Raw genomic sequence first — 22,926 nt, forward strand, 5'->3', positions numbered from 1 at the left:
CACCATTATTCCCTTGCACTCTCCACATAACACACACACACACACACACAGACAAGCCCAGACACAGGTCCGTGGTATCTCAGTATGGCTGGAGCAGAGCCTGTGAACTCTGAGCTGGCTATGTGGCAGTGTTTTCCTGCACCATGATGTGGGCTCCATGCATTCCAACCATAGCAGCCTGCCCACACACAACTCACCCTCTGGAGCACAGCCAGAGTGTTTGTGTACATATAACAGCAGGGATCAGCTTTAGCTCTCTATTCATGATATACTTGTGAGAGCCATTAATCCTTGTTGAATAGTAATATGGTGTACCAAGAGCATCAGGGTTTATATTCTCTTAATTTTCAGAAAAAGCACAGAAGTGGAGAAAAAAAATCCATGCAGATACTGGTACACATACTGTCCACACAGACATGCAAACAGTCACTGACAGAATGTGATGAACATACCCAGTTTCCCACAGAGGAAGCGGACCCTGTAGTTGCGACAGAGGCCATGAGCCTGGTCCTTGTTGAGGCAGACAAAGCCATAGTCCTTGTCGTTCTTGTGGATCACGTCTCCTGTCTGGTTGGATGGTATGCCGTCATGGGTTTCAGCCTGGATAAGGGAATGATGAATGGCAAAAAATGACTGGAGGATACTAAAACCAAAACGTTACCCCCTATTTTGTGACACATCAATGGTAAAGATTAAAGGAACATTTCAAAATCCTGAGAATAAGCTTGTCTATAGTGATGCGTTTTTGCACCAGACACCTGGTGTCACGGGGAGACCCCGTGCCCTTTAGTAAGGCACATGCACTACACACTCTTTCTCACTTTATCAGAATGTCAATCCTGGTGTGAAATGTTGGTGATTTGTGCGGTGTGGACATTTGGATGAGGAGGTGAAGAAGAGAAGAGGCATTGTGATTGTGTTCACCTGTCTCCTTTGTTGCGCTTCTTCCTCTGTCAGACCAGGAACAGCCAAAACCAGAGCTGGAGCGGTCCATTTGGTTAAATAGGGGGGTTCACAGGGGAATAAACCAAGTGTGGTAGAGTGGGAGGGGTGTTTTGTCTTTTGTGCTGAAATAACCAGTTTAAGTATCCTGTTTAGAAAGAAATGTGTGTTTTTAACGTAAGTTTAACTGAACTTCTATGTGACAATGTGTTATTTGATATTGCAATTACTGTAAGTGTGATGGACATAATTGATTTTGATTAACTGGGAAGGTACAGTCCACCAGTATAAAAATGAGGAGGCTGTGGTGGTTGGGAGGCGAGAGAGAAGAGAAGCACAGCTCCAGAACGTAGCTCCAGAACGTAGCTCCTACCGTGGACCTGAGTTTTAAGGGTATAGCCGGGAAGGCAGTTAGAGTGAATTCTTTTGTTGTGTATTACTTTGATTCCTTTGAGAAGTGAGTTCTTTTTGGTATTTTTTTTTTTTTTTTTTTTGCTTACTTTTCTCTTTCTGGTTGCCCAATGTGAATTTTTACATTGGAGTTTCTGAGCAAGATTCTCATTTTTAACAAATAAAATGGAATTGGGAACTGCTCCAGACTGCTGCAACTCATTGTTTTATACCGGGGTTCTCGGCCACCCTCACACCTGGTATTTGTCTTGTGTGTGTCTGACAGCAGGAATCTCCTCAAGTCCGCTTGTAGTGAGGGTTAGGACAGTGTGTACGTTTCCACAGCTACATTTGTCCAGAGACCAACACTGTTGCTATCCACTGGTATACAGAGTTTAACATAAAGACTTATGCTAACTGTCATTTCTCAAAATTCCATGTGTCATTCGTATTAGCTAGAAAGTTGTTTGTAGACATATGGCTCATTGCAGTAAAGTTGTGGACATGCAAGGATGAGTGTCCCATCTTCTCACACAAGAATTCACTGCCAACATCAAAGCTGTCATTTTAAATGAGTCTTTTACATGGGGAGTGTGAAGGTTTTAGCACTGTTTGCACCTAATATGCTCTTGATTTCAGATTTCCCTTCAGAACACAGTTGGTGTCATAAACACAGTGGAGAGGCCAGCACAAGCTGCCAACTCTCCTCGTTTTTGTATGTGGTCTCATTTGTTTATTGATGCTAATGTCTAAAAAATTAATACAGTAACCATTTCTGACATCCAAACAAAAACCTACAAAAACTATAAAACTATAACCTCTTGAATTCCAGTGACCTTCAGTGTTACCTTTATAGCACAAGCCCAAGCAAGAACGGGAAAGTGCCGACATTCATCCTGAGGCGGTGAGCCTCCTCACATTTCCTTAGGATCGTCAGATAATCCAAAACAAATCAGAACAACATTACGTAACAAACTGGAATGAGACAACAACAGAATAAAAAAAAAAGAATACTTGGCAGCTAAAAATAGAGATCCCACAGAGGCAAATTAGACAGTGAAAACTGCAAACGGAGGAAAACTTTGACTATGTCCAGGCTCTGTGGAAAAATGATGACACACACAGAGCTGGCAAGCTATGGAGGACATGGCAGTTCTTCCTAAATGTTTATGAAAACAGAATGAAATTGCAGCTTACTACATCATAAAAGGCAGATAATCATTTAAAAATAGAAAAACCAAGATTAGTACATTTCTGGAAATCATTATTTTATGCAGACTATCCACTGGGAATAATTTATTTTATCAAATGGCAAAAACAGCACAGTAGGAGAACAAGAGAACATAAAGGACAGATTGTAAGGACGTTGAAAAGAGGACAACGTGGAGGTAGCAAATTGCACAGCAGCCATGAAAAAGAGCAGTTGGAGCCCTCAGTAGCTATTTTTTTGAGGTAATGGTATGGGTGTTGGAGGCTGTGTGGGCAGACCTGGCACTATTGCTTATCTTCATGGAAGGCTAACAGCTGCTGCTTTATGGTGCCAGGCTGAATCACATTCACTGGCTGCGGCCATGTCATGTCCCAGCAGCGCAGTAATGAAAGCCTGGCTTCGTGCTGATGATCACCTGACTGGATGGACAGACGTACTCCAATAAAACTGGACATGGGAGCATCTGGAGCGTGTCCAGCGGCGGCTTCTCTTAGGAGCATCATTAATACGACATTATTGTTGCTACAGGTAGGTGTGAGATCAAAGTTTTTATTCTTACGGTTTTTATGAAATCACAGCCTCTTACTGACACTATTTCTGGTCACTGCTTTTTTTTTTTTCAGAAGCCATTAAATATACTTTCTTTTCTTTCTTTCTCTATGTAGCAACAGAGTTAGCTGTTCCTGTGTTGCATTCAAACTGACTTCACACACACAAGGGACACATGGTAAATGATGCGACATGTAATCCAACATAACTTCATCGCAATGATAATAACCTCACTGTTTACTGTTCACTCTCATTAATACATGTTACTAACTCAGCTGCTTCTCTTTCCTGTAGTTCTGTTCTTTCTCTCCTCTCTTCTCTGCAGGCTCATCTGCCCTCTGAGCTATAGAGGCTGGATCTGCTGCTGTGGGCCACCTACTGCCCCTATTACTGGTCTCATTAATTATTATTATTAGTCCTATTATTAGTCTTACCATTGTTAGTTCTTCTATTGTTGTTGCTTGAATTGTTATCAGTCCTAATACTGATCCTACTACTGTCCCCTTATTACTTTTAATCCTGCTGGCATCATGAAACCTGCATTGTCCTGTGTTCTCTTTCCTCCCCTCTTGCCCCCTCCCCTCTCTCTCTCTCTCTCGTCCACCATGAGGCCAGGCTCTGTTCAAGGTTTCAACCTGTTAAAGAGAGTTTTTCCTTGCCGCTGTCGCCAAGTGCAGCTCTAGGGTCTCTGTAGATAATATTATAAAGAATATGGTGTAGACCTGCTCTATATGGAAAGTGCCTTGAGATAACTTCAGTTAAGATTCTGTGCTATATAAATCAAATTAAATTGAATTACACTGTATCAAAGCTGTATTAAGTTACTGATGATGCAATTAGAATATTTTTTTTTCTTGCTGCTACTATTAAAAGCATTCAACTGGCAAAACACACAGTCATTTTGGTCATGGACTAATGGAACCAGAGGAGCTGTCTCCATGTCTCGGTGAGCTGTTAGATGGATCGCTGGAGGCAACGGGCTGCACACCTCCAGCTCCTCAGCGAGCTAACCAACTCCTTTTACTGTGTCTTGCTGTTGTGTGGAAAACTGCTGGTGTTGTGCGCAGTGTGAGATTTAGATGGTGGTTGTAATTATTACTGACTCATTAAAGCAACGTGAGCTTGAGCTGTGCTGGAAACAGATGAAACAGCTCTTCTGTTGTGTTTCTGACACAGTGGCTGCTCAGCCAGTGTTTGCTGTAGTATTAAGCTGTATTTGCTGTTTCTACAGTAACTAAAGGTTTCACCAAATCAACCAAGAGTGAAATCTCAAGGAATACAACTTTAGGGACAGGCTGCAGCCACAAAGGTTAGTATAGTTTCAGAAACATGTTGTTTTGTAACAGATTTTTTTATGACTTGTCCACACACTGTGCAGACTCATCCCACGTTGTTATGTGTCTCACTCTCTAACCTTTGTCACTCAACCCCAAGCTGATCAAAATACCAGTTACTACTGGTGTTGTGTAGTAAAGCTTAAAAAAAAAAAGAAGTTGCAAGGTTTTGATTAAGGAAACTTGAAACTACAAAACTACAGCTGGTGGACTAAATTACAAAGCCCCCCAGAAAAAAAATTTTAGGTGAAAAACTGTGCACACGGATTGTTAAATGGAGTGAGTGGATTGGCATCATGTGTACGTGTTATGTCATGTTCTGTGTGCCAGCCCAGAAGTGCATGTCTAAGTTGAAGATGATATGTTTTTGGAACAATGGATCCCTTTGGTAGAGGAATAAAATGCATCAGGCTTTGGATATATACGGTGTTTGAAGCTACACTGAAAGTTATATTTCATTAAAAGTATTCATACTAAAGCTCCATGAGCATGTGGCTTTGATACACTGAAGCAATTTAACATCAAGAAACATCTGCTGTTAAGAAATACAATAAACAGCTGCAGTCATTATTTTATGTTTTCATTTATTACAAGAGACTGTTGTTAATTCTCCCTCTCAAAAACTTCCAGTAGAGAGACAGGACTTACGTGTGTTTGCCCTAGTTTATCGAAAAGACTGACAACAGGAAGAAACAGTAGCCAAGCTCTGACAAAAATGCAAACATACACTATGACTTTCAAATAACTCACAGGCTGCAGACTGTAACGTGTCCCCTGTACCTTGTTAGTAGACAAGGCTAGTCTCACGGTCACTGTGAGTACAGGACTTGAGTTGCTGGGTGAGTCACATGAGAGGCTCCCACTGCTCTTATATATAACACTGTCATCTTTTCTGTTTCTACATGTTTTGAGGACATGGAACATAAAATAAAACATCTTTGGAGTGGACTGAAGTCACAGTTTTTCACATCTCATGGGTCTAAGTTAACATTTTGCCTCCGCTTCAACCGTTCGTACTGAGCTGGAAAAACTATTCCTAGAACCTGTCTGTCTTTCAAGACAATGCCCCTCATTGTAGAGGTGTGGACTCATATCACACGATTTGACCTTCAGTCAGACTGAAGTCACGAGTCTGATGACTTAGACATGAATTACAACTTACAGCTATACTGACTTATTAAGGACAAAAACAAAAAAAAAACACATTGCTTAAGACAGCTTAAGACTTTTGCAGGCACTGGAGAGTGAGGTGGTTGCCTCAGGTCCCACCAGCTGGAGGGGAACCAAAGAAGAGTAAGACATTTTTTATAATTAATTTCAGACACCATGGCCACACTGTGATGTACACCTGGTTTTGAGAGGAGTCTGCTGACTGACGCTATAATGGGGCACTCTACTGGGGGCTGACACTCATGGTCATATCATTAAATAAAACTCCTGGCTGAGACATGAATAAAACATTGTACATCTTATCCTGAATATGATCCAAACCAGGATAAGACTCATAACCTGGATACTGTGCATCACTGTGCCTAAGGACACCCTTAACTCGAGGCACAGAGTATATGAACAGTTGAAGAGAACACACAGGATAATGATAGAAGTTGTAATGATCTACACACTAAAGGGAACTATAAGGCCTGAACTGAACTGCAGGCTCAAGATTTTGTAATAAATAATAAATGTAAATATTCTAATGGCACTTTAGATAAATATAGTCCAAGTTCAGTATGTGGTACCTCTATCCAGGTACATGCAAAGCCAGATGTTTGCTTCTGGAATGATAGCAGTTTTAATGAATGATGTGATGTCAAAGCATCAATAAGCAGTGTGAGCAGAGCTACACTGAGTTGTGTGTCTATTTCAGTGACACTTTGCACATGAACCACAGCTCTGTAATGTGGCTGCTAACAGAAACCCTGCTGGTCAAACACAGTCTGTCTAATCACCACCCAGGCCTTCTTTTTACAGATCAAACATTCTCTATGAATTTAATACAAAATACTACATGTCAAACATGTTTGATTTGCTTTATTCATTTTAATATAGGCCTTTTGTAGGCTGTGAAACTAGGCTATGTGTTGTTTACACAGAACTGAAGTTGATTGAAGCTGAATTAAACAAAATATCATTAATTCTTTTGGCAAAAGATCAGTTTGTCTGGTCTCTTGAACCAAAATTGCAAGAAATGGCTGAGCTTGTTGTTGTCCTTGTTGGTCTTGGACAATTAAGAGCCAAGTGTATACACACACACCCACCCACAAATGAAAACCACACCTTCCACGCAAAATATTATACCTACAGGTGATGGGAATATAAATCAGTCATATAGAGTACCTGCCTCACTGCTCTTTATATAAAGTGTCCATATTTCATTCTGTGGCACCACAAAGACCAAACGATGACTCTGAGAGGACTTTGATCATGAAACTGGTGAGGAGGAGAGAGATGAAACTGACAGAGAAGACGCATGAGACGAGGAAGTGTCAGAAGACAAAGACATCACAGAATATGATCCCGACCATGAGACAACTGATGTAGAGCAATCAAGTGATGAGGAGCAGGGCCCTGCTGAGCCTGTACCCTTCCAGAGATAGAATGGGAATTTGTCCTGGTCTTCGTGCCCATCTGAGAGGAGAGAAGACTGTCAGCTGAGATTGCTGTCGGGATGATCCCAGGGTCGACCTGGTCTGCCACACTCCGGACTGGTGACATCAAATCCTGCTTTGAACTGTTCTTAATGGACCCAGTTGAAACCATGGGGAGGACTGCAAGGAGGCAGATTGGACAGACATCCAAGCCCACATGGGTCTGCTGATTCTGTCTGGTGTATACAGATCCAGAGATAAATCCTCCTCCAGTTTATAGCATTCAGTCTGGTTGGACATTTTCATCATGTCACCATGTCACTGCAGACATTTCACTGATGTGTGACGATGATGGGAACAGTCACAGAGAACAAGTCTGAACTTCCTCCTGCACTGCTGTCCACAAAGGACAGGACTCGATTTTCAGTTAACTTTGCCTTGTTGGAGAAACCCACAGTGTCACACTGTCCTAAGAGAAAGACAAGTGTCCCTCTGATGAGCGTCCTGCACAGAGAGGACACTGTGAGGACCAGTGAGGACCAGAGGACGTTTGAATGCTCACTAAGGCATGATGCTGATGTGCTGTTCATTCTGTTCACCTGAATATGAAAATGTATTTTTAGATGTGAATGCTGAAACCTTTAAGATGTAATATCTCACATGTTGTATAACTTGTATGTATTCAGTATTTTCTACATACTCCTGCACATTCTCCTGTCAGAGAAGCACAATGGTCCTAACTGATGTTTTTCAACAACACAGATGCATCAGCCAGAAATGTTTTTGTGGTATAGATGGAGACATTCAAGAGGAGCTGAGGAAAGCCACGGTGACGCCTCTCATTTAAAGGTGCCAACACTGTCCTCGAACACCAGCGTCTGCAGGACTGATGAGAGACAGACCAGGGCCAGGACCAGGCTCTACAAGCCTCACAGACAAAAGAGACAGAAGGAAGAGGTGCACAGTGTGTGCACCAAGAAAACGACATCATGTGCCAAAAACGCAACACGTATATTTGCAAGGCACACGCCAAAACCATCACACATTGTCAATCATCTGCATGAGCACACACACATCATGTAATCACTGTGTGATGGTTGATTGACAGATTGTGTTCCCTGATTCTTTTTTTTCTTTTGTTTTTATACTGACACTTATTGTTACAGTTGCTGTGTATGTTGCGTGTTGAAGTTTTCTTTGCTTGTAGCCAGCATCAGCAGCTCTCATTCCTGTGGCTTGGTGACTTTTTTTTTTTTTTTTTTTTTAATTGTGAAAGCCTACAACACAACCTTTCACCCTTCAGCTCATCATCAGTCCACCACTGAGAATACAGCTGACTGAGAGCAACAGGGAGTCACTTTGGACATGAGGACAGATGGTTACCGCAAAATCGATTCTCTTTGTGTCACGTTAGATCAACAAGTGGGAGCTGACTGAGCGAGTGCCTCCACATCTGAATGGAACAGTCAGTATGTTTTGGAAAATGGCAGATAACCTCAGACCGACCGTAATACGAGCTCAGCTTAAATACAGTCTGGATGAGTCTGAATGTGAGTGACTGTGCAGCCTGTGTGTTTAATTAACATTATGTGTAGAGGTGGGGTCACTGCACTGATGAACAGGTCAGGATGGGTCCAGATTTGATTTAGATCGTAGTAGCAGGTAATGGATTGAGCTCTGAGGGTGTGGGACGGGTGCAGGTGCAGACACACATGCATGTATACGTGTCTTATGGAGTAAGAAGAGGATTACCTGGATGTCCAGTGGACTGCCACACAGTCGGTCTGGATAGGCCTCGTGCAGGTCAGACAGTTTCTCCCAGTCTCCAGATCCCCTCTCATCATCCCTGTCAAACCATTCTGTCCACTCTGCCTCTGTGGTACACACACACACACACACAGACACACATTCACCAGTACTTCCCAGTTCAGTGGTCAGACAGCCAAGTGGTAGATATTAGATTAATCCACGTCAAGGCTTTGGCTTGTAGTCCATTTAGGCTGTCAGAAAGCATTTGTAGCAACGTAATTGAAGGGCTCTCTCCTTCCATTATGTTCTTTGTCTGGCTGCCACAGTGGGGGATATGCATTTGACTGTGGGCCTGAATTTCAATCTGGAGCTTGACACACGGTTAGGCTGCCTGGGAACATTCAAGTGCTGCTTCTTCCACTAGTGTGTACATCTGCATGTGTTCCTGTGTGTGTCCATATCTGCATACAGGAGCGCAGTGTTTTCATTAAATGAGATCCTATCTGAGGGAAGATGAGAAGCATCTAATTGGAATCAGTTTTGAATCTGTGGCAATGGAAGGGTCAGTGAAAGCATCACGTGAGGCAGCTGAGCATGAGGCAGACGTATCGATGAGAAGATGATGTGCTGATGATATCACAAGGCTGATCAACTGCTGTTCAGGACGAATTTAAAGAACCTGACTGAGATGATGGAACAATGGGAGATTTGTTTGTGTGTGCCTGCGTGTGTGTGTGTGTGTATAGTTGTTGAGATCCTGCTGTTGAAATCGCAACCTCTAGCAGCTATAGTTTCAGATAAGATCATTTTATTAAAGATACTTTCCTACGTCAGACACTATAAAAAAAACAAAGAGACACAATTAGAAGCACCGACCCTAGACTTCAGTTTCATTATATTCTGTTCAATAAACATCACAGAGATTTATGGAAAGCAGCAATAAAAAGACTGAGCTGGAGAAAAGTAATAGGTTAGAGGGTGTAGTACAATGAGTTAGGAAATATGGGACACACATTAACTTTCCTAATCCTGAGCAATCATCGGTGCACAGAAGCTGCTTCTTACATTTATTGCTTATATTTATGACTGAATTTTGTGGAGAGGATTGTTCTCCAGATCAGATCCAGATCCAGATCCAGATACTGTACATGTTTACTATTTTTAGGCATGCAAACAACTGATCAGGGACAGTATAGCTGTCACATTAAAGCTCAGCTAAAACAGGTACTCAGTGCAATTTAATAACTGATTCATGAAAAAAATATAAACCAAACTGCTCTTGATTATAGAGCTGTTACATTGCTTCTACTCCTAAATATGGCATGTGGTGCTGGATCCCATTGCAGAGTCTTGTGACTCTTGTAAATGTGTGCTTCATGTTTACCTTCAGTCTTCAGAGGTGAAAAATTGTCCCCCAAAAACTTGTTGTTGAAAACTGTGTGATTTGAGTAAATGCTGCATAATACAGAATCAGCTTCTGTTAACATGTCTCCTCTATTATTTGTGCTATTCTCCCTTAAACGCATGTACTATGTAATGAAAGACGTCTGCAAACACAGGCACAGACAACATGCAAACTGTGACTCCTGCCTGGTGTGTGTGTTTGATAAATAGAGCATGTGTTTGGAGCTGAATGTGTCAAAGCCTTAGAATATCTGGCTCTGAGACTCATCCAAAAACCGACCTAGTCGCACAACAAACCCCTGTTTGACTGTGTGAAAAGTTTTAGTACCTTGCACCCACTGGCTGCTGGTGGTGATGGTGAAATGCTCCCCATAACTCGACCGAAAAACACGAGAGCTCCGGGCCTCTGAGGAGGCCTTGGTCCCTGACAACGCACACACAGACATTATGTAAATGTTGTTAGTCATGTAACATAATACCATAACAGTTGTCTTATGCAGGGTTTTCTGCACCAGCGCAGCTTTGATCATGTTCCATTAAAATCTACAAATTGATTCCTACCTTGATAGACAGCGTGATCCTCCACAACCGAGGAAGGATCACCTTTTGTCACTATAAAGGTCCAGGGATGCCTGCAGAGGAAAATGAGAGAACAGATGAGGAAGAGAGGTGAAAAAAAATACAGGAGGAAAACAGACAGAGGTGGAATAAGTGAATAAGAAATGAGGCTAGAAAAGGAAAAAGAATAGGAGTGACATGCAGCTGAAGAGCAGATGCAAAGTTAGGAACATCTGCATTAGACTGAACATGCATACACACACACACACACACACACACACACACCTACACACACAGATGGTGGCATATTTCTGACAACAGAGTAAAAATAGTGCCGGTGATGATCCAAAAATCACTGCAAATTTTGCCATGCAGTTTACTAGTCCTGTACTTCAGGATCCAAACTGAAGTTAATTTTAATTAAATTCAATCTCACTTTTCTGAACATATCTCATTTCTTTTTATTTTTCAATGTTTGACTATGACAAAAATGATGAGACAATCTCAAATGTATTGTTGTTTGATATCTTAACTGCTGTAACCAACACTTACTTCCATTATCAGTTATTGATTATTTTTATAATTAAATGATTAATTGTTAATTCAGCAGTGATAAACGTTTGTGCATCTAGCATCTATCCCTGAGGTTTTACATATGATGCACGTCTACTCCATCTAACTAACTGAATGTCCATCACAGAGACAAAGGTGATGTCTCACATTTGCCTTTTTATTCAACCAGCTAAGTCTCAAAGATTTTCGGTTTACTATGATATAAAACAGAGAAAATCAATATATCCTCACATTTGAGAAGCAAATGTTCTGCATTTTTTGTTTGACTTCATTCCATTTTAGTGCATGCACAATATGAAGGGCAGTGGAACCACAACAGCTGAATGGAATGCCTTAGTTAATGTTAGTGCTATGACGTGAAAATGTCTGCTGAGCAAAAGGTCTGTAGTTCTGCAAATACTTCAGTCAGTCACAAAATATATGAAGCATATGAAGGCTGCACTTAGTGGAAGCTTCTGTAAACATGTTTTCTTCTGTTCCTGCAGTTTTTGTGTTCTATACTGGGATTTGACTAAGCCAGCAGTAAAAGATCAGGTCACTGTAGCAATCAAGGTACAGTGATAGTGCTGTTATGTTGGCAAATGCAAAGCTGATATTTGCAGTGATCTAGTAACAAAAACCTTTAGCTAGCTACCTTATGTGCATGGCTGTGTTATAAGTTGTTGCCAAGCCTTTTAAAGTCTGAACATAAGCTCCTTTCACATAGTCGCATAGTAGCTCTTTACTGGAGTCGACGTGTGCTTTTTGATCTGTAGTGATGCTATGGAGCATTTTTTTTAGGTGTAGGTCCTGTTTTGATTGTCTTGTGCATTGCACAAGGATACACGTACACACACAAACAGTTCACTGCCAATGTTTTCACTCTATTCCACTGACCTACAAGTGGCAGAAAACAGTGCAAAGAAATGCAGCACTGCACCAGCAAAAGGCACTGAAGGAGACGCAAGCTAGAAAACCTTAAACCTCATCTCATGTCATCTCATCTCATCTCGTTCACACATCCATGGTAAACATGAGCGTAAACATAAGCGTGCACGATTTGAAATACTTTAGCACTGCAAATGTTTTATGAGGAAGGAAAGACATTCTCCACATTTGTTAGACCTCAAGGACACACACACACACACATTGCGTTAGTAACACTGAATGTAAAAGTAACTTTTGTTTGTTTACCAGAAAACTCCACCGGGCACCATAAACTGAGTGCTGAACACAGGGTGGGTAGTTTGGTGGGTCAGGGAATTGGGAATTACTTGCCAGTGTGGCAGCAGAAAACTTTAAATCTGTGCAGTAATTGAGGTCACAGAGGAGTGACTGACATTGATCAGTAACACTTGTGAATTGCTGCTGATTTATTATGACCTCTGCACAGTGAGTCAGTCTGCTCTTACTGTCTACACCATTAGAACAGGGATGAATGGCGAGAGAGTAAAGTGGACTGAGAATCCAAAATCCAACTTATATGATGCCAACACAGTTTGGTTGGTGAGAACACCCCACAACTTTAAACCATATCTGCATACATTCCCTGAATGACTCAGAAATAATTTATGCTGAGCTTTAAAAAAAATGTATTGTGTATTTCTCCGCACAAGCACCAGCATCACTGTGGCAGCCACAGTAAACACATGTAAATTACATAACTGAGAATGTACAGCAGAGTCTACACTGTCTCATAAATTCCAGCTTATTAAAATGTCTCTGGGTGCACCGCAAATTGCATAGCCTCTCTCTCCTGATGACACCAGTGTTGGTCTGTTTGGCAACAGTGTGAGGAGAGAAGGCGACAGGAGTCGTTAAGCAGGAATCCCTCTGTCACCTCACCATCACTTCCACCCATTTACCCTGTCCTCCACCGCATCCACAGCCGCGGAGCAAAGTGCAAGCCGGGGAAACGGAACGTTAACTCAAGCTCCATCCTCATATCGTTTATGAAACCCTCTCAGTGTTTCCTGCGGTCTCCTCCGCAGCATTAAGTTTCAAAACAGCGCCTGGCTCAGAGGCTAACCACAGGGCCCGCGCTGCCAAGATTCACCAGAATCTTCTCTCAGCCCACAACAAGGCCTCTGTTGCAGCTGACTAGCGCAGTACAAAACACAGTCACACAAGCGTGTTGTTTACTATGCAAAGTTGCCTATCCGAAAAACAAAAGAGCTCAGTTGAGTCTTGTCTGAGGAATGAGTCAATGTCCAAGTGTACACATTCTTATCCACTCTGATACCCCTTATGTCAGAAACTCTGAGACATCTCCAGGGGTTTTGTTATCATGGCATGATTCAGTTTCCATTTCCCATGCATTCCTGATATACTAACTCACACACACACACACACAGGCCAAGCTTTTTCCCTTAAACAACTTCTGCACAGTAAGATGCAGCATAGCTAAAGCACACACAACAGGATTAGCTGCTACAGCATTCCATAACAAGTGAGAGTGTGTGTGTTTGTACACACACACACACACACACATACATATGCATGCAATTGGTTGCGTTTTTATGTCTGTTTTTTGTCTATGTGTACGTCTTTGCTGCTCAGCACTTCACACACATGTATTTATATATATAGTGGAATCTCTCTCTCTCTCTCTCTCTCTCTCTCTCTCTCTCTCTCTCTCTCTCTCTCTCTCTCTCTCTCTCTCTATCTCTCTCTCTGTCTCAAAACCACCTTTAACTATGACCTGAATAAAAATATACATTGGAAATATTTTATTGCAAATCATCAAGTGCTAAAAGTTTCCAAAAAGCTGCAGGGATTGATTAGAAAAAGACAACTACCCACTGAGGTTGTAACATTTTCTCATTAATTCACAGCAATCAATAAATGAATGCTCCAGACGATACAGTGCTAGGAGCTTCAAAAATTTGCCATTTGCCTTCCTCACGTTGTGAACTAAATACCTCTTTGTTTGTAATGGAGGAACTCAGCAGAGATGCTGAGCTCTTAGCACTGATCACAGGATATAACAAATTATTGCCATTACTGATTCATCTCTTAATCTGTAATTTGTTGATTGTGAATATTATTTTTTTTTGTGCTTCGGAAAATCAAAATGGCCACAAGTTGCTTGAAGCTAAAGTGATGTGACTTAATTTCGAAGACAATATCTTAAGAGCTCACCGAAATCCCAGACTGCTGATGTGCTGACTGCCCAGCCTGGAGAGACTCTTCTTGGCTGAGTCCTCTAAGTTATTGGAGCCCTCGTCGTTGACCACCATGACCAGTATGAGCCCCGCTTCCACTCCTTCCACATACTTAGTGAGGCGACGACTCTCGTCTTTACTGCGGTATGTGTCAAACCTGTAGGAGTGGAGAGAGGTTAAAGGAGGATCAGGAGAAAAACACAAATCACTATTGTATCTTGTATCTGAAACACAGAAAGGTCAGAAAAGGCGTTCTGAAACCTACTCTCTCTCTAAAACAATCCCAAGTATTGATCAATGACTATTGCCTATACAGTGTGCACTGCCAACTGCTCAATTTAATGTTACCATGTTTAGAAATGATAGCACCATAATGATAGAAAGGAAACATACACATACTCATGCATCTAATTCACTGGATGCAAAAGGACACAAAACACTGAAGGACCTTTTTCAGATGATGCTTCATGCAGGAAACAACTCCTGTTAAAAAGTCCTATTGAAATCACAATGCATGTTTATTTACTTATTTATTTATTTAACATTTATTTATTTATTTATTATTTTAAATAGTCTTTTGTAAATAGTCTTTTGTGATTTCAGCTGGGCTGGAAGATACACTAAGCACCTTCATGAAAAAGGAAGCTAAATTAACCTCTCATGAAACATCCCATTTGAAAACAATAGTCGCTGCCTATCATTTATAATTATTGTTTCATTGTTCTCTAATATCTCTCTGAAGTTGACTCTGTCTACATATTAACTGTGTTGTAAAAAGCCTTTTATTTAGTGCATGTCATGGTTGTCACCTTCTAATGACATTAAATCCACCCAGCAGTCCAGTGCCCTGCCTCCCCCTTGAAAAATTACCCAATGATCTATTTACCACAATAAAAGCTGTATATCAATTTATCTGACCTCCATTTGAAATAAAAACGTAACAGATAATTAATCATGAAAGGATATTAAGGATGGCATCAATTTCTAAATTTAATATCCCTGCATGAAACAATGCCAGAGTCATTAGAGGCATATTTGTCTCCATCATTACAACCCAGTGGTTAAACAGCCTATGGGGTGGCAGCCACCACATCACTTCTGCTCTAATTAAGAGTCTCATGACTGTTAAGCAGCCGAGACGCTGCCTCTGCTTCAAGGAGACGCTAACCTGTCATCGCGCAGCACCTCTCCGGTCTTGGGATCGATGACGTGGATAATGATGCCTCTGTTGCCCCAGCTTCTCTGAAACAGGTAGTTGTTTTGGTTGCTCTCTCCAGGGTGGAGGGTCTTGTTTAGGAACGTCCACGACAGCTTCTTTTTTCCATGGATCTCTAGAATCCCTCCTGTCCCCACGCCAATGTACTTCCTCCCAAAGTAGCTGTGTTCCTGATCGCTGTCATCCAATCTAAGAACAGTGTGGGAGAATTATAGATACTTAGGAACATCTTTACACCTGCTAATACCTTCAGATACAGGTTCAGTTAATGTTCAGACTGCTTTCATGAACATGACTGTGAGTTCAGTGAACTTCAGTGTCCTCCCCAGTCTCCAGACCTGAATCTAGTAGAACACCTTTGGGTTCCCAACATCTTGTGGAATCAAGGAGAGCAAAAAGAGGAACTACTCGGTATTAATATGGTGTTCCTAATAAAGTGCTTGGTGAGTGTTTGTTAATGTATTGATTAGCTGTGTGTGAAAACAGCTGTACCTTCCAAACAGGGAGATGGTGAGGTTGCCTTTATAAGGACAGTCTGGGCTTCCGATGTGTAGCTCCCCTTTGTTCCCAATCAGAATGTGCTTTGTTCGGAGCAGTATGGGCCGGTTGGTGTCAGCAATCACCAACTTTCCTACGGGGGAAAAGAGAGAGAGGAGGGTGATGAAGCCTCCTGGCAGGTTCTTCATGCCCCAGTGCCCTCAGACACCTCCTGTCTTCCTACCATTTATGGCCTTGGGCTCAGACTGCACACACACACACTCACACATTTGTACTTCTATCTTTGTGAGGACACTCATTGACACAATGCATTCCCTTGCCCCTTACCTTAACCATCACAACTAAAATGCCTCACTCAGAAAGATCTATAATTCAAACTGGTGCTCACAAAGATATAAATAAAAGCACACACACACACACACACACACACACACAAATTTTGCCAACCACCTCTGTTACCAGGTCTACAATCCAATGATTCCAGTTCAGTAGTGAGGTGGTGAATAGCTGTTGAACATCAAACATCATCTCCTGTATGTGGTTCTGAACGGCTGAAACCCTGCTTTCATCACATTTTCTGTGCCTTTTTGCCTTATGTTTTTGCCTTTGCCCAACACGTTCAGCAAGAATAAATGTATTCATTGAAATCTTTTCGCTTTTAGAGATCATTCAGTTGGAGACGCTATCGAGGAACTGACCATTTATAGCAAATGGCTCTCCAGTTAAATGTGGCAGAAAAGGCTATGCTCTTTGAAAGAGCTATCAAAGAGTGCTGACAATTCTGCTGGGAGATCTACTTCTCCATAATGTATACTGTAATGACACAGAATCAGAAACATGAACATTAGATCTTTGCAAGTATATAACATGAAACAATACTAAACAACAATCCCTTAAAACAACCCTGAAAACATGCCAAACAACTTAAATTTAGTGTGCTGTCAGTCAGATGAGGAGGAAGCTGTGAGTTCACGCTGACATCCAGTCCAATTCATTGAATATTATTTAGCTGCTAATGTGCCAAACAGATTATGCCTCAATGACCCAGTGATACTGAGCATGAATAAAACAGCTGATGATCAGCTGACGTGAGTGTTCACTGCTCTGCCTTAACTTGAATGCTCTACTGAGCAGTTAAAGACACAACAGAACAAAAACACTTTTTCTAAAGTTTAATCTAAAGGTTTATTCCCTATGTTAATTTATTTAATTTCACTTATGTCTTGGCATTGATCAAGTACATGCTATTTTGACAGTGACGGGGACGTCATCGCTGCTGTGGAGCACTTTCTGGAGGTGCAGGACACTGACTTCTACAAAGAAGGGATCTGTGTGCGTCACAACCACTGGACTAAGTGTGTTAATGTAGGAGAGGACTATGTTGGAAAATACATGTGCTACAGTTTCTAAATAGGGACTCCATGTACCTTAAGCCAAAATCACCAATCAATCACCACAGTACACTGTTCAGAAATATTTCAAATTACAGAAGATAAATAAACTCAAACAACCATTTCTATGACTTTAAGGACAAATGGACACATGATGGATTTGTCCAGCTTACCACCATTCAGAATCTCTATGGAGTGAACTGTGGCAGAAGTTGTGAGGAGGACCTTCCTGCCATAACCAATTGTAACACGGTGGTCTTCACTGTGTCCTGGCATCCATGGCTGCAGTCCTGGCTCCTTATCCGGACACACTGCAGGGGACAGAAAATACAGACATAGTTAACTAAACCCGACCTCACAGGACAAATCCAACACAAAAGACCCGGGTGGGGGGGTGGGCACACTGTAAATAGGTACCAGGGTAAATATTTTTCAGGTTTGTCTCAAAGGACGAGAGCCTCTTTTTTTTCTGGAGGCAGTTAAAAGGCACTGGGAACACATAGAATTCATAAGAAATAAATGATGCGGAGGAAGAGGGAACAGTGTGACAAAAACGTGAGTTACACAGTACATCAGAAAATCTCCAGTAATCCACAGATCACAGACTTATAAGAGCGGCAGAGTTAGTGTCTCAGGTTTGTCAATAAGTTCAGCTCTGATCAGATTTTGTCTCATTCCTTCCTACCCTGTAACTTTCTCAGCTTCCCAACAATCTAAATGGGGATAAAATAACACACAAGGTTATTGGATTGCTCGCTCAAGAGTAAGAGTGACTGATAAACCCATTTCGTTTGTGTCTGGTATTATCAGGATAGCACTGAGACACTGTGTGTAACTGTCCAGTCTGTCCAATAAAGTTTCAATCTGTTGCCTCCTGGTGTGTGTGTGTGTGGCGTCTACCTCATCTCCCTGCCACCTAATGGATCCATCAATGGCGCTGACTGGCCGGGGGACCTGAATTGTCAAGTAGATTTCCCAGAGGGCTAACAGAGATTGACAGGTGGCGACGTGCAGTCAGATGGTTTCTGATGTCTGTGAGTGACTGGTGTTTGGCTCTGGAGGACTCAGAGTGTCTGCTGAGGTGTTTGCAGCCTTACTATGACTCTTACCCCTTCTCAGTTACATTAATTAACCAGCCCTCTTAGCAGTGTTGAGTCACTAGCTTTCCATCACTGGTTGTCTAGTAGTTGTCCAGTGATAGTAGTTGCATAATAATGTGCATACTGAGTGTGGCTTCATTCTTAACCTTGGAAATAGCTTTGAACTTTGGACCGGCCTGAGATCGGAGGGTCGCGGGTTCGATCCCTCGACCAAGCGCAAAAAAAATGGATACGGTGGTGGTGAAGGAGACGCGCCTCTGCAACCATGGCTGTGGTGCCCCTGAGCAAGGCACCGATCCACCCCAGCTCCCTGGGTGCCTCATTAGGCAGCCCCCTGCCCCAGCATCTCTAGTGCATGTGCATGCTTGTGTGTGTGTTTCGTTCACTTGGTTTGGGTAAAATGTAAAATGTAGAGAGTAATTTCCCTAGGACGGATCAATAAAGTAATTAAAATAAAAAAATAAAATAAATGTGTTTGACAAACAATCTTAACTCAAAGTTCACTTACTAGATTTCTTTTCCAATTTATGCTAACGAGATAGCTCAGGTGTGAAAACATCACCTAAGGGTAGAACATTGGTCACATGATACCAGGTGGCTCTATACAGTGTCAGGACTTTGGGAGGCAAGGACTTGGACCCAAATGCAAGACCCCACAGATGTAGTTCAAACTAATAGTTATTCAAACAAAATAACAAACAGAAAATCGCTCACGGAGGAGGAGGAAGACAAACTAACTGGACAAAGTAACAAACAAAAGATCACCCATAAAGGGGAAAAAGGCACTAAAACAAAAGTTACAAAACGTGAACACAAAATCACTCTTAACGAGGAGAACAAGAAACAAAACCTAACAAGAAACAAATTAATACAAAACCTGACTGGGGATACGAAGACGAGAGGCAAGGCGAGGAACGAGACAAGGCAAAGGCAAGAGACAGAAGCATGAGACTAAAGTATGACGACGGCTTGGGACAAAACATGAGACAAAAAACGAACTGACACTGGACAAGGGGAAACGCAGACTATATATACACAACAGGTAAGGGGAAACAGGTGGAAACAATTAGGGCGGGGAAAACAATTACAAAAGCGGGAAACAAGACAAAGACAGGAAGAGGGCAATAATTTCAAAATAAAACAGGAACTATAAACAAAACTTAAACTAGAGTTCCAGAGTCCCAAAAAGATCCAAAATCAGCCCCCTTAGGGGCTAGTCATGACATACAGGGAGAGATGCTCTCTGGCATCAGATGTTGAATGTCCTCCTTGATCCTTCTCCAGCTGTCCACTGTCCACTGATTGGTGACCTCTGTCCTCCCAGAGGATACTGTCACTGGTTTCGGTCTGGTGTTCTCATACAGCAGTCTCAGTCTCTCATCCAGTGTCTGAGCAGTTTCACTGATATAGTGTTCCCCACAGCTGTCACACGTGACGGGGGCCATGTTTAAGGTGTACTATCAGAGAGCCTAAGGTGCTGGATGGTTTGTGGTCACTGCTCACTGCTTGTGGCGCGTAGGGTCTGATTAGATTCTCTGACAGTCCAGCCGTGTACAAGAGTCCCACTGGGATGCTCCCGATGGTTCCCGCTGATTTAACAGCGTCTGTCCTGTTCTTAAGTCAGGGCACGATTCTCATCATCCACCCCCTGTAATTAAGGAACTCCATATAAATGACCACCTGTTATCACATTACTGAAGTTCCACACTCAGGTCATGGGGTTACATCTTGAGTTACAATTGAGCAAACTCCATCCGCTGTTGAAGACCATCAGATGTGATTTAAATTTACACAAGAAAGTGTGCATTTTGGTTGGGTGCAGTTTGGCTTTGGAGGGTAAAGGTAAAGTAATTTGAGAATACTTCATAACCCATCACATACAGACCAATGTTAGAGGAGCAGAGCACGGAATTACTGTCACCTAAGTGCACACAGTCTGGATCAGTCCAACCTGTGGAGCCTGGAGTGTGTGCCAATAAAGTTTTACTGTGTTTTATTAGAATCAGTTAACAAAATGATACATTTGAAAAATAAGTCATAAATTAAACCTTTAAATTTTCTGCTATGAAACTCAATGTTAATTGAATTTTCTATTTTATTATTCCAATTTTAGACACTAATTTAATAGTGGAATTGAATTTTAGGAGCTCTGATTGGCCATCTGCTGCGTGCTGGCAGGAGTCTGGCTAATCAGAGCACCTGCTCCTGCTCTGTGGGTTGAGCTTTTTACTTTAACATTTACATTCATTTAAAGTTTTAGGTAATTTACTACTTACACATCTTTAGTTTAAAGAAAAACACATTTAGAGAAAAGCAGTAACAAAATATAAACCGTAAGTCTGAAACCATAAGGTGAAATGTAAGTAAACTACAAATTTATTTTGTAGTTCCATGTTGGACCATGTTAGACAGAATAAGGAAACATAATTTTAATTATTATATTTTTCTATGTAATATAAAAGGGCAGGCCTTTATGAATTTCCTCTGGCTACTCTGGTTTCCTCCCACAGTCCAATGACATGCAGGTTTACTGGAGTCTCTAAGTATCCAGTAGGTGTGAATGTGAGTGTGAATGGTTCTTTGTCTCTATATGTCAGCCCTGTGATAGAGTGGCAACCTGTTCAGGGTGTACCTCTCTCCCACTGTCACCTGGGATTGGCTCCAGCGACCCTCAAAATGATAAGCAGCATAGTTAATAGAAGGATGGATGTATGTATTATGTAAATATGCATTGTATTATTTATGTGTATTATATAACAAAATATATTCCTTTCAACATGCCATGTTATTCTGTTAGCTTGCCTACCCTTAGAAATGTGCCATAAATCCATCTATGGAGCCAGATCAGCATCTAAAGAAACTCAGGTCGCTCATCCCCTGGAGCTGTCTACACCACATTTATGCTGACTAGATATCCAAGCTGATGTAGGCCATACTCAAAGTTATTTTGTTTGTATGAAAATAGTATATTGATAAGAGGAATCCGTGCTGCATATGCTCCTTTACATTCAAGTTTCTGCAAGTTCATTCGTGGCTCTCGTTTTTCCTTCTTTTCTACTTCGTGCTGCTTTTATTTCTGTGGACTGCAAATGAAGCAAAATATGGACTTGAGTGGACTGACTCGTTGAAGTTTCCGTTACAGACGTAAAAATGGAAAACGCTTACACTATAAAACCAAAAGCATAACCTTACATACAGAATACAGTAAAAAGCTCCTCATCAGCAGCTGTTCACACACTCATTTCTGAGTGAGCCACTGAAGTCGGTCCGTGGAGATCTGTGGCTGCCAGTTACTGGAGTGTTTGACAGCTGTGAGTGAAACTGCTGAACCTGCTGTTTTACTTTGCTTTAAATTCTTTTCTTAATCCAACAACATGATGACCTGTGCCTGAACTCCATCAGGAAACCACCAGCCCCAGGTGAGTCGGGCAGAATGATGTTACGCCACAACAAAATAAATCAGGAGCAACAAAGATTTCAAAGCATTGTATCCGGTCTCCTCACAACCATGATTACAGGTGAGAACAGGATAATAACACAGCACTGATCTTTCAAAGAAAGCTGTGTCATAATTATCTTTACATTCTTTACACTGTTGTGAGCTTGTACTTGGTTTGATGACTATGGACCAATCCAAAAACCCCAGCACTCACAGTTAGGCCTCTGACGGGACCATGTTGTGTGATCATGTAGCAGTACACTACCAATAAACAGTGGTACGCTTCACACAAATGAAGCGAAAGACTTAAGAAAAGTACAGAACGAGATGAACAGAAATGAAATAAGAAGAAGTCAACACGCTCCACACCAGTGAGCTGATCTGGGTGCTGCATTCTTAAAAAGGTAAATCATCATTAGGACAGAGATCTGATGAAGTTAGTAATTCAAAACATCGAAATGAATTATTTCATCAGAGTGAATAGAAGATTAAGAGACGGTTTAATTGGTCATAAACCAAGTCTCCAACAAAAAGAGTTTCCCGTGAGGAAAACATGGAATCAAAGGCAAGGACCCAGAGTAGGAAGCCATCACAACCAGTCGTGTCATCTACCAAACCAGTAACAGATGTTCACACGTCACAGACCAGAGTGTGTTCACATCTAAACTCCACTCTGCAGCTTTTTCTGTGCTGAAGGACTGGACCTGGATTTATCAAACTGCTGAAAGTACAATTTTGGACTATTTATCTTTTTTTTTTTTTTTACAACCTAAAATGCTCTTAAATTTCAGAGCTGCAGAGGTCTCTGAGGTTTGTTCAGAGCAGATCCTGCTGCAGATAAC

General features: G+C 41.6%; 1 protein-coding gene across 2 annotated transcripts in view; it reads right to left on the bottom strand.

Moving 5' to 3' along the window:
* LOC121179337 (cell migration-inducing and hyaluronan-binding protein-like) overlaps nt 1–22,926 on the bottom strand; it is a 140,703-nt gene that overhangs the window by 45,630 nt on the left and 72,147 nt on the right. For both annotated transcript variants that reach the window (XM_041034128.1, XM_041034137.1), the window contains 8 exons: nt 17,719–17,856; nt 16,149–16,287; nt 15,609–15,845; nt 14,418–14,597; nt 10,728–10,798; nt 10,495–10,590; nt 8,766–8,887; nt 453–600 (listed from right to left, as the gene is read on the bottom strand). In XM_041034128.1, coding sequence (XP_040890062.1) covers nt 453–600; nt 8,766–8,887; nt 10,495–10,590; nt 10,728–10,798; nt 14,418–14,597; nt 15,609–15,845; nt 16,149–16,287; nt 17,719–17,856 — 1,131 coding nt within the window. The remainder of the gene's footprint in view (nt 1–452; nt 601–8,765; nt 8,888–10,494; nt 10,591–10,727; nt 10,799–14,417; nt 14,598–15,608; nt 15,846–16,148; nt 16,288–17,718; nt 17,857–22,926) is intronic.

This window comes from Toxotes jaculatrix, chromosome 1 (assembly GCF_017976425.1).
Source record: "Toxotes jaculatrix isolate fToxJac2 chromosome 1, fToxJac2.pri, whole genome shotgun sequence".
Lineage (NCBI taxonomy): Eukaryota > Metazoa > Chordata > Actinopteri > Toxotidae > Toxotes > Toxotes jaculatrix.